Here is a 12,374-nt window from a genome sequence, read left to right as displayed (position 1 = left end):
AAAGGCTTTTTTTCATTTGCAGGAAAGCAGTGCAAAAACTAGGGGTTGCCTTATAAAGACTCTGTAGATAGTGGACCTATTCTCAGTTTCCCATGGTGTCTTTTGCCGTCCACCAAGTCATTTTTTGGAAACAAAAATGAGATCAGGAATAGAGATGATCAAGATTCTATAATGCATCTTGGATTTATAGAAGGGTACAGTAGAGCCATAAGATACTTGCAAAAAAGGAGTGTCATTCTGTTAAAAATAAATAAAATTGATCTTTAATTTTTTTTAAGACTGCTACGAGAAAAATGTCTTGAAACAATACTCCTCACAAATAGAGCTACTGAAAAAGCAAACTCAGAATATAAATTTGGCTTCAGTGGATCCTGCTGATGTATTAAGAAATGAGATGTAATATTATTTACTCTTTGAAGATGCTTACCAAGATTTTGATTTTAAGTTTTTTTAATGTTCTCTAAATTATTTCCCCTTCCTCAAAGAAGCAAATTTCTTTTCCTCCCGCCTTCCTTCTCTCTTTCCTCCCCTCTCTCCTTCCCTTTCCCCTCGTTCCTTTTTCCCTGTCCCTCCCATTCCGGCTCTCTTCTGCTCCATCTCTTCTCTCCCCTCCACTCTGCATTGTCGGTCTGTCCTTCCTTCCCTCCCTCCTTCCTTCCATTTTTTGCTCTATGTCTGGTAATTGTTTACTGTCTTCATATTTTAAAATGTAGGTATGGTTTATTCTAGGTTATAGACACACTCATCTTGTTTGCTTTATATGTAAGTACTTTGTTTTTCCATACTTTTTGGATTACTGCAGCTTTGTAGTACATCTTGAAGTCTGAGCTTTGTGCTTTCTCAAGATTGTTTTTCCTATTTATCTCCTCCTGGAATGGGAAATCCAAAACAAGTAGAATTTTAATAAGGCGCCTTGATTGATAATGTCACTGTGGGGTGGGTGGGAAGAGAGCTGCCTGTCTGGCTATAGGCTCCCTAATCTGGTAATGCAGAGGGACTTATTCTGGGTGGTAACCCCCACACCAGAAGCCTTAGTACTTCCCGGTTAATCAGTGAAATGTCCTTGAAAAACCGCTTGTGTTCCTGGATGTGGTCGGTTTAAATATTCTGCCTCCCAACCTGAAATAATTTTCCTGGGCAGTAGAGGTCGCATGGTTATTGAAACAGTTGTTGTGTGTGTCAACTTTTAATTAACCTTGATTTTGGCTCTGCTTTTCACTTCCACCCTTAATCCCAATGACTCCCATCTTCACTGTAGCCACTTTATGCTATCTTCTGGATTGTCTCCCCTCTACTTTTTTTCCCTAACCCTTTGCTTTCCCATCTTCCTGAAACATAGTGCTATCTTCTCCCCTGTTCCTTGACTCCCTTCTCCTCTCTTCCTTCACTGTTCTGGGTGGATGCTCTTCAAATATTGATATTGTAATTACTATGGTACTAGGTAACACTAGAAGGCAACACATTATCTCAGTGTGCAACTTTCTGAACATGCATATCAAAAGGCAACATCTCTTACAGTTTTTACTACCACCAGTATTTGAAATTTTCATTTTCATAACATCGCAACTATTAATTTATTTTGCCAGCTAAAGTGTATATGTTTCTTGTTCTAACGTGTAATCTTCTGTAAGAAACTAGCAAATCCTTTTTTTTTTTTTTTTTTTTTTTGAGCTGTTGTTATAATTTTCTATGAATTGTTTGTTCCTTTGAATTTCATAGTCACAGTGAAGTCCTGGGCTTTATAAGCAGTTTTTATAGAATCTTTAGGCAGTATACTGACTCTTCATCACATTTGCTTCAAATATCTTCTAGTCTTTGTTTTCACCCCAATTTTAATTACATTTACTTTATAAATTATATTTTAATTGAACATGTTTATCTGCTTCATGATTTCTAAACTTTGAAGTAATAAAAAAGTTACTACCCCTCCAGATAATTTATTCTAATTAAGAATTTTAGTTTTGTTTTACTAAACTTTCTAAAATTAATTTTTGTGGAATACTCTTGCAGAATAATTTGGCAGTGCATTTTGAGAGCCAAGAAACTGTCTCTGTATTTTGATCCTGTTCTCAGAAGGTTTAATTAAAAGGAGGGATAAGAGTTTGTTTAGTGGTTTGAAGTCAACCATATTCTTACTTTGTCAAAAGCTTTGAAGTACTAAAATGTAAAATATTTTTGTGTTTTCCAGACTATTGCTCAGTTGTAACAATTGTGGACCAGACAAATGTAAAGTTAACCTGCCTGCTCTTTAGTGGAAATTATGAAGCCCTTCCAATAATTTATAAAAATGGAGATATTGTTCGCTTTCATAGGTTGAAGGTATAGTTTGTACTGTCCGGAATTCATATCTGTTTGAAGAGAACTGTGTATTTTTCTAGTTAGCCCTAATTATATAGTTGCTGTGGTAGAACATGGCAGTAAGCATTTCAAGAGACAAGAACAAATATAAATAATATTAATATTCATTTGGACAAACTGCCTGCCCTCCCTCCACAAGAAATGCCTTAGATGCCATAATTTAGCCTCGTTGCAGCCTGTCTTCTCACTTCTGAATGTGGACTGATGCTCTGAAGGTTTCCATGTAGAGCTGATTATAAAAAAACAAACAAAAAAACACCCTAAGCCAACAGGGCTTTTTTTTTTTTTTATAAAATAATTATACAGTGATTGAGAGGTTGTATTATTTTTCCATTTGTTGTATTAATTCATGTACACTGAAAAGCATTGAGACATTAAATATAAAATCAAAGTAAGTTGAACTTCATTTATGAAAAATGTGTTAAAACATGAACAGATATGTTGGTACTTTTAAAATTATGCTATCAACTGAATGTAAGGAAACCTTTAATATGAAGGTTAAGCTATCAAATAGTATGTGATTTTTTAAAAAAATTAAATACTTTAATATTTTAAATCCCTTAGGGTTTAAGCATTTCAATCCCTTCATCTTTTCCTCTTATTATGTGGGTTTCCATAAAGTTCTTTCATTATCTTGGTTGTCTTTTTTCTTCTAATACTTTAGTTTATCTATGTCCCTCATGGTCAGTGCAGTGCCCATAGATGAACACAATATTCTGGTGTGTTCTCTCTTGAGTTTTGGTGGGAATTACCTTCTTTATCTCTTGTGCCTTTCCCTGAGAATAGATGAATAATAGAGAATATTTGTGTAAAGTTAAAAAGGAAATAGAAATATTATCATTGTAGCAAATTTATCCCAACTTCAAAAAATAACTTATTTCTTACATACTATTATTTCAGACAGTGCACTCTTCCCTCCTCATGTTTTTAGTTGTTATTCTTGCTGTTGTTTAACTGAAGTAGGATATGCATCTCTCAGTTCTATTTATTTTAAAGAGAATAGACTGTAGGTTTTGTTTTGTTTTTTATTTTTGTTTTTGTTTTGTTTTAGATTTTTGTTTATTTATTTGACAGACAGATCACAAGTAGGTAGAGAGGCAGGCACAGAGAGAGAGAGGGAAGCAGGCTCCCCGCTGAGCAGAGAGCCCGATGTGGGGCTCGATTCCAGGACCCTGGGATCACGACCTGAGCTGAAGGCAGAGGCTTTAACCCACTGAGCCACTTAGGTGCCCCTAGGTTTTGGTTTTTTAATGTCTGGCTTATACTTGTGTGAGTCAACCATATTACTGCATATAGTTTCACTTTGTTCATTTTCATTGTTAAGTGTGTGAATGCATCAGAATTTATATATTCTGTGGGACATTCAGTTTGAGGATATTATGCTGCTATAAACAGTCTAATACATATCTTTTAGTGAATATATATTAATATTATTAATGAAAAATTTACTGGCTAGGCTTAATATATTAGCTGTATCATGTTTACTTGAACATAGACCAATAGAATTTATCTAATCTGAAGAATAAAGATAAATAAGAGATTGACAGAACCCTGGGGACCTGTGCAATGATATCAAATTGTGAAACATCATTTGAGATGCACAAGAAAACTGTGTGAATGGGAAACAGAAATATTTATAGAAATACATAGGAATGACCAGAATTTTTCTGAATGTGATGGAAAACATTGACTTACAGATTTTAGAAACTCCATGCACTCCATGCATGGCACCACAAAGCAAAGCATGCCTAAACAAATCCCTGTGAAACCACTGTAAAAGATTTGAAAAAAGAACTTGAAATGAGCTGGCAGAGAAATAACACATTCCGTATAGGAAACTGTAATACGAGCCATCTTTGATTTCTTATCAGAATTAATGGCACTTGAGGAACAAAGCAATGATAAATTTAAAGTGGTGATAGAAAATTGATTCACCTGGAATTTTGTAGAAAGAGAAAATATTTTTCAAAAATGAGAGAATCCACGGTCAGCATATCTTTACTACTATTAAATGCTAAAGGATGGTGGTCAGGACAAAAATGAATGCTACCAGCCAGAAACTTGATGGTTAGGAAATAACTAAAAACAAAGGAAATGATAAAAGACACTGTTTAGTTTTTCTTCCCATAATTTCATTAAAAGATAAATGACTATTTAAAAGAAAAATGGTAACATTAGTAAACATGGAGTTTATTAAAATATGTAGAAGAATATGAACGATAGCACAAAGAATGGTTAGGGTGGTTAAGTGGAATTAACCACCGAAGGGTTAGTACATACCTTCAAAGATTATTACACTTTAAGTGTAAAATGGTATATGGGCAAGTGGGAAATATGACATGGAAAGGAGGGATGATACAGTGGAATTATATTGATTCCAAATAAACTTTGAGATAAGGATTCTTTTATAGCTCAGAGGAGGTAAACAATACTAGTAAGTTCAGTATTACACAGGAAAGGAACAACAGAAAAACAATTTTTAAAAGGCAAAAAGGACACAAAAGGAAAACAAATAAGATAGACTTAAATATAATCATATCAATAATTTTATGTAAATGGACTAAACATTGGACTGAATAAAAAAAGAATAAATGCCAACTTCCTACAAGAAATGAAGACTTCACAAACAAGTTATAAGTAAAACTGTAGAAAAGATATACCAAGCAAACAATAAGCGTAAGGAAAATGAAAGCACTTTATTAATATCAGACGGAGTATTGAGGGAGATTAAAAGGGGGGGGGAATTTCATAAGGATAAAAAGATTGCTTAATGAAGAAGATGTAACCATGGTAAATGCACCTGCATCTCCCAGCCAGGCCTCAGAATTCGGAAGCCAATCTTTGTGGCTTATCTTGGTCCTCAGCCAGACCGGTGACACCTTCGCCTCCCTGCTTTTTATTCACTTTGAAGTCTTGTATTTAAGCATTCTGATTTACCTTGTAATGGTCATAAATAATTGTCACTTACTTATTTTTCCCTTTGTAAATTATACGCTAGTAAGAAAAGTAAATGTAAAAGTGCAAGCCTGGTAGGATCAGGGAGCCAACTACCTAGACCTTAAAAAATAGAAATAAATACTACATAGTGTTCTAAGTTTACATGGCGCTTGTGAATCTTGATACAGCCCAGTTGACTTTTATAATTTTGTGTGCTAATTAAGTAAAATATATTAAATAAGCATATCCTCTATTAACTATCCTGGCGAGACTTTATAATCTTTCAAATTTCTTGAGTTTTGGGGTTCTCTGTCAGTAAGCTGTTTTGTTTTCTGCTTTGCCCAACTTCGTTAGATCCAAGTGTATAAAAAGGAGACTCAGGGTATCACCAGCTCTGGCTTTGCATCTTTGACATTTGAGGGAACTTTGGGAGCTCCTATCATACCTCGTACTTCAAGCAAGTATTTTAACTTCACCGCCGAGGACCACAAAATGGTAGAAGCTTTACGTGTTTGGGCATCAACTCATATTTCACCTTCTTCGACATTGGTAAAATTGTGTGATGTTCAACCACTGCAGTATTTTGACCTGACTTGTCAGCTCTTGGGCAAAGCAGAAGTGGATGGAGCATCATTTCTTCTAAAGGTAGGTATTTTAAACACTTGAAATTATAAATTAGCACCACCTACATATCTAAACAGAGCTTATATTTCATTCTGGTGGGATAAATGTGCATACTATGTATTGTATTAAGAACTTTAAGTCTAACTTACCATTTTTGATAAGCCTTGGTATTCATGCAACTCTACTCTTGAACTTACACTTTCAGAGAAAAATAGCATTCTCAATGGTTTAAATATAGTTTATGCTTTATTTATTAATATTAGTATTAATAAAATATAAAGTTGTTTTTTATGTTATATTTTAGTTGCAATTCTACATACTCATATTTCTGCTTCCCTGTCAGGGTAGCCTTCCTATTTACTTATTTGGCTAATTCATGTTGGGTTCTTTTCCCATGTCATTTCACTGCCTGTTTCATTGGGTAGATCACAGATAGTTTTGAAGTGTTTATTTTTGTTCTTGTTCTGTTTTGTTTTTAAATCAGCATGATTTTTTTTATTTCTTTTCAGCGTAACAGTATTCATTGTTTTTGCACCACACCCAGTATTCCATGCAATATATATCAGCATAATTTTTAAAAAGTAATGTAAGGGGCACCTGGGTGGCTCAGTCTGTTAAGCGTCTGCCTTTGGACTCAGTTCATAATCTCGGAGTCCTGGGATTGAGCCCCGCATCAGGCTCAGCGGGAAACCTGCTTCTCCTACTCCCCCTGCTTGTGCTCCCTATCTCTCTGTCTCTGTCTCTGTCAAATAAATAAACAAAATCTTGAATAAATAAGTAAATAAATAGTAATGTAAGACCCATCTGATATTTGTTTATACCTACCTCAATTTACTCATGAGTAGCTTCTTTAAAAAAAAAAAAAAAGATTTTATTTATTTATTTGACAGACACAGTGAGAGAGGAAACACAAGCAGGAAGACTGAGAGAGGGAGAAACAGGCTTCCAGCTGAGTAGGGAACCTGATGCAGGAAGCGCAATCCCAGGAGTCTGATCCCAGGACCCTGGGATCATGACCTGAGCTCAAGGCAGACGCTTAACGACTGAACTACCCAGGCTCCCCGACTCATGAATAGCTTCTGAAAAAGTCAGTTGTCTGATATTAATCCACATCTACCCATCATATGCAGAATACATTTAAACAAGCACTGCTTCAGTTCTGCTCCTATCTGACTCAAATAGTAGGATAAGAAACAGTACAGAAGCACGAGTATTGGGTTTAGCTTTATCATCATTTATACCTTGCCCTTTTGAAAGAATGGGGAAGATAGAAATCCCTCAATAAAAGATGAAGTTTTTAAAGTTGAAAGTGGCACATTTATATGCACGTGAAATACTCTAAAAAAGTAATTGCGTGCTATGAAAAAAGTTAAGTTGGGGCACCTGGGTGGCTCAGTGGGTTAAGGCGGCTGCCTTCAGCTCAGGTCATGATCCCAGGGTTCTGAGATCGAGCCCCACATCGGGCTCTCTGCTCAGCGGGGAGCCTGCTTCCTCCTCTCTCTGCCTGCCTCTCTGCCTACTTGTGATCTCTGTCTGTCAAATAAATAAATAAAATCTTAAAAAAAAAAAAAGTTCAGTCAGCTCAGGTCATGGTTCCAGGGTCCTGGGATTGAGGCCCACATCAGGCTCCCTATTCAGTGGGAAGCCTGCTTTTCCCTCTCCCACTCCCCCTGCTTGTGCTCCCTCTTTCTCTCTCTCTCTCAAATAAATAAATAATTGTAAAAAAAAAAAAAAACACTCTACACTGTATGAATAATATATTCATGATAAACAAGCATCATTTCAGATTGATGAAGACTGATTGTTGAATAGTTATTGTTATCTCTTTGGAAAACGGAGTCAAATCTATTTATAAAATATACAAATTCCTAACAGATTAAGTATTGATACAAAATTACAAAAGTTCTAGAATTTATTAAAAAAGAAAAAAAAAAGACTAGATTGTAAATGATTAAAACTGAAGCATAAAATAATGTAGGAACACTCTACTCTCTCAGCTCCTCCCCCAAAAGACTGGTAGCTTCGTCTAGAAAGCTATTTTGAAGTCACAAAAACAGTATACATGAAATGAAGGAACAGTTTCCAAGGGGAGAAAAATTTTGGGGACATATAATGTAACTATTCCCAAAGTGTTTGTTCTGGTTCTTTGAATAATCTAGGGAACAGTGAGTGACCCAAACTCAACGATTGTTTATTTGAAATTTGGCACAGTCACCAACATTATTGAATACTTCCTCTGTAAGCTGACCCTGGCAGACAACCTCACTTGTAGAAAAATCAGTGTTTTCTGTTCAGTAAGCCTGTTTCTCTTGTCCAGCCAAATTTCTTACATACAGAGGCATTCTTACCTCATGCCAGATGTCTCTTGCCATGCCCTTTATAACAAAGTGTAGCAGTGTCTTAAAAGCCTAGCACAACACAAGCTAGCTGACATGTTGGGGGTGATGTAGTGCATACTTACTCATCCTGTGCCCTTTGTCTTAACATGGTTTACATAGCAATCCAATATATCTTTTCCTTTTCCAGCACCCATGATTTTCAGGCATTTGAATTCGTAGCCTCTACCATAAACCAAATGTTTCTATCTGTACTTTAAAGGCCTTTTCCGAATTAGAACAAAGTGAAAAAATGAGCAAAGTTTAGAATACATTTCTAAAAGTTAGGGATTTATACTTAAGAAAATTAGCAGACATAGTCATAAGGGTTTATATATAAGATGGTAAGAAGGATAAATTCAACCATATGTTAGTACTTTTTTTTAAGTAGTGTGAATTTTTTTCCTCTTTACATTTACTACATTGTCCTATATCTGAGCAGTCCTTTACAATCAGAATATACACCATATTTAAAGTTTAGCCGGTATTTGGGGGGAATACCTTTATTGACGTTTAAGTTATATTATTAACAGCAAATAAAACTCTTTTAAAAATCTTTTACAGTTACACAAAATGATCATTAAACTTTGCTCTATCCTATCATGGCAGGTATGGGATGGCACCAGGACCCCGTTCCCATCTTGGAGAGTCTTAATACAAGACCTTGTACTTGAAGGAGATTTAAGTCATATCCATCGGCTGCAGAATCTGACAGTAGACATTTTAGTCTATGATAATCATGTTCAAGTGGCAAAATCTCTGAAGGTGATGTTGAGTAGCAAGTGTTTGCTCTCTTTGTTTTTATAAATGCGGGTTAAATCACATTTACAGATGATATTTGAGGTCTAGAAATTAACTCCAAATTTATTTTTTCTTTAATTTTTAATTTATAAAATATTTTAGAAAAAAACTCAATTATTGGAAGATGCATTAAGTTATAGTGGCTTAACAACTTTTTTAAAGTAAAATTAAATTCCCTGGAAATTTCCAGGAAAAATTTTTTGGATGAGGTTGTATAAAATATTTGTAAGCTTAAATGTTAAGCTTTATTAATTGATTTTTCAAAATCTAACCTACAACTTTGTACTCATTAATTTAAGAAACTTTTTTTAAGATTTAATATTTTATTTGATAGATCACAAGTAGGTGGGGGTGGGGGGGAACCAGGCTCCTCGCTGAGCAGAGAGCCTGATGTGGGTGTGGGGGGTGGGAGAGTGGATCCCAGGATCCTGATGTCATGACCTGAATCAAAGGCAGAGGCTTATGTCACTGACCCACCCAGGTGCCCTAGTTTCAGAAATTGTTAATCCACCTCATAAATTGTGTGTGTTTATACTATATAGTTTATTAGAATTTGCTCACTGCTTTTGAGTTATTTTTTAGGTAAAAGTGAACTGTCCAGATATGATACTTCTTGATTATTAATATTGGGAATATTTTATTTTATTTTTTAAAATTCCTTTATTTGCAAGTATATTTTCTAGCAACAAGTGGCATCAATAATAGCAATAATAATAGTAATATTTGTCAAGCATATCATATGTATTTAGTACTATCCTGTGCAGTTGGTATTGTCACCTTTCAGATTTTACAGATGGGAAAACTGAGCAGTCACAGGTTAAGCCCAAGATTTCATGGCTACTTGGGTGAAACCAGTATTTGAATATAGTGTTTGTTTCCACAATCAGTCCTTTTAAGCAGTATAAAGAAATGACTTTCTTTATTGCAAATAGATTCTGTCCTACCTTTAGGGAGTTATACAGCCTACTTATAGAAAGTTATATGGCCTACTTATGGGAAGAAAACAGTAAAAGTAAATTGCAGTTGTTTTAGATCTGAATTTTATGCCCAGTTTCCCTTTGTAAATAAATGTTCTTGAAGAAGGAAATTGTTCTCACACACACAAATAAACCCACCAAAATAAATTCAAATCAATAAATTAGATTAAAGTCGGGATCCAAGAAGGTGATAACTGAATTTTCTTGTCCTTTTATGTGTGTGTGTGTACATGCTTTCATACCTAACATATAAAATGACGCTGAAGATGCATTTTGATGCTTTTCCCTAATTTTCTCTACATTGATTACTTTATTTTGAAAACAAATGTAATGATAAAACCAACTCAGAGTCTTTTTTAAATACAGAGTTTTGGGGGACCCAGGTGTCTCAGTAGGTGAAGCATCTGTCTTGGGGTCAGGTCATGATCCTGGGGTCCTGGAATCAAGCCCTGCATCCTGCTTCCTGCTCAGCGGGGTGCCTGCTTCTCCCTTTCCCTCTGTCTCTTACCCACCAGCTTGTGTGCTCGCTCCGTCTCAAGTAAAATAAATACAATCTTAAAAAAGAAAACACACATAGAGTTCTTATGAATGAAAAAGATTTACATTTTTAGATTCTACTTTCACAATTTAATTCCCTTCTCTTTCTCTGTGCTGCTTTTATAGGTTTTTCTGTTCTCCCTCGCTTGTCCTGATTCCCTTGTCCAGGTCATGAACAACAGCTAGCACAGTGTTTTCCTTATAGTAAGGTTGAAGTAAATAATATCTACTAGTGAATGAGTGTAAATTTATGTCAGATTTTTTTCAGATCCCTTTTTGTCTGCTTTATCTCACCCACTAGAGGGTGCTCTGAGCACACATTACTAAGAAACTATAGGGCACTTAATCTTTTTCTGAAAATACTATAACATTACATTATTTATCTGTAATATAATAGAAAAATGAAAAGGATTTTCTCTCTGTAAGTAATGTAACTGGAAGCTTTTATTTAATGTGAATGTTTATTTGTTTTAAGACAACTTTATACAATTTGATATTAAGAAATCCTGAGTCAGATGACATTGATACAAATGAATTCTTATCAGTATTTGAAGACAGCTGTTCGAAATTGCATTTTTATACTGAAATACATGGAACAGAGTTTTGTTGTATAGGAACAGGAAAAATTTTTTTAATAAAGAATAATTAAAATAATCTTAAAGTATAATATAATTGGCTTTTATATATGTTTTATAATTGAAATCATTCTTAACATTTTTCCTCAATTTTGCTTTTAAGTGTTAACACAGGTACACATGCATAAACCCACATATACATGGAAACACACACACACAAATATTTTGAACTTTTTGTCTAGAAATTAAATCATTATATTCCCAATCATCAGTCCTATCCTGACATAATTTAAAAACAATTATAAAAAATACTTAGTCATAATTATGTTTTGGCCTTCGGGGACCCAAGGGCTGTAGTTCAGCTGGTTATTTTCAGACATGTAGAGGGAATTTCTTGATAGTTTGTAAGGAATATTAAAATTATTTCTAAAGGGATAATAATTTCTTAATAGCTTTATTTGCTTTGCTTTATTTTTGATGTTTACTGAAATGATTTTATCACAGTTTTTGAAAGTGCATTTTTATAATTTTGGTTATGACTCCCTCACTTCTATGTTTAGAATCTTATCCCATTACTGACAAGACTAAGCGATATGTGTGTATTATGGTAGAACATCTGGCACATTTCATAGTATATTTAGCAAGCTTAAAAAAAAAAATACAATGCTGCCTCCAGAAGGAATTTCTGGAAATAACAGTTTGTCATCTTGATAGACTATATAAATAAATTCTTTCTTGGTCTTTGTTGTTTTATTATGAAAGACAGTAGTAGAAAAGTTAGTGTAATAAATATCCATGTGCCTATCAATCATCTAAACTTAACATTTTCTTTAAAACTTAACATTTTTAAATGCTCTACTACACTAATTTCAGGTACTTTTAATTTTTAGAACATAAATCTCTACATACTGAATCTTCTTTGTACCTCTGTTCATTCTTAGTTTTTACTCCCTAGTATCTCCCTTCTGTTTATCCTAATATGTAGTTATGTACAACCATGTTTATTATGCTTTCAGTACTTATCTCTGAAAAATACGTATGGTATATGTATTATTCTCTAATTTACTTTCTTTGAAATTATATTTTTAAGATATATCCATGTTTATATATGTATCTGCATTAATACCACAGGCTCTTAATTATTATAGCTTTGTTTTTATTTTTTATAGCTTTATTTTTAAATGATACTT

General features: G+C 34.2%; 1 protein-coding gene across 7 annotated transcripts in view; it reads left to right on the top strand.

Moving 5' to 3' along the window:
• Window positions 1-12,374, top strand: part of POT1 (protection of telomeres 1) — a 77,797-nt gene that overhangs the window by 40,826 nt on the left and 24,597 nt on the right. For all 7 annotated transcript variants that reach the window (XM_059171753.1, XM_059171751.1, XM_059171747.1 and 4 more), the window contains 3 exons: window positions 2,189-2,319; window positions 5,650-5,940; window positions 8,904-9,059. In XM_059171753.1, the coding sequence (XP_059027736.1) occupies window positions 2,189-2,319; window positions 5,650-5,940; window positions 8,904-9,059 (578 nt within the window). The remainder of the gene's footprint in view (window positions 1-2,188; window positions 2,320-5,649; window positions 5,941-8,903; window positions 9,060-12,374) is intronic.

The sequence above is a fragment of the Mustela lutreola genome, chromosome 4, assembly GCF_030435805.1.
Source record: "Mustela lutreola isolate mMusLut2 chromosome 4, mMusLut2.pri, whole genome shotgun sequence".
In the NCBI taxonomy this organism is placed as follows: domain Eukaryota; kingdom Metazoa; phylum Chordata; class Mammalia; order Carnivora; family Mustelidae; genus Mustela; species Mustela lutreola.
Note: the sequence above shows the minus strand (reverse complement) of the source record. Positions and strands in the feature narration are given on the sequence as shown.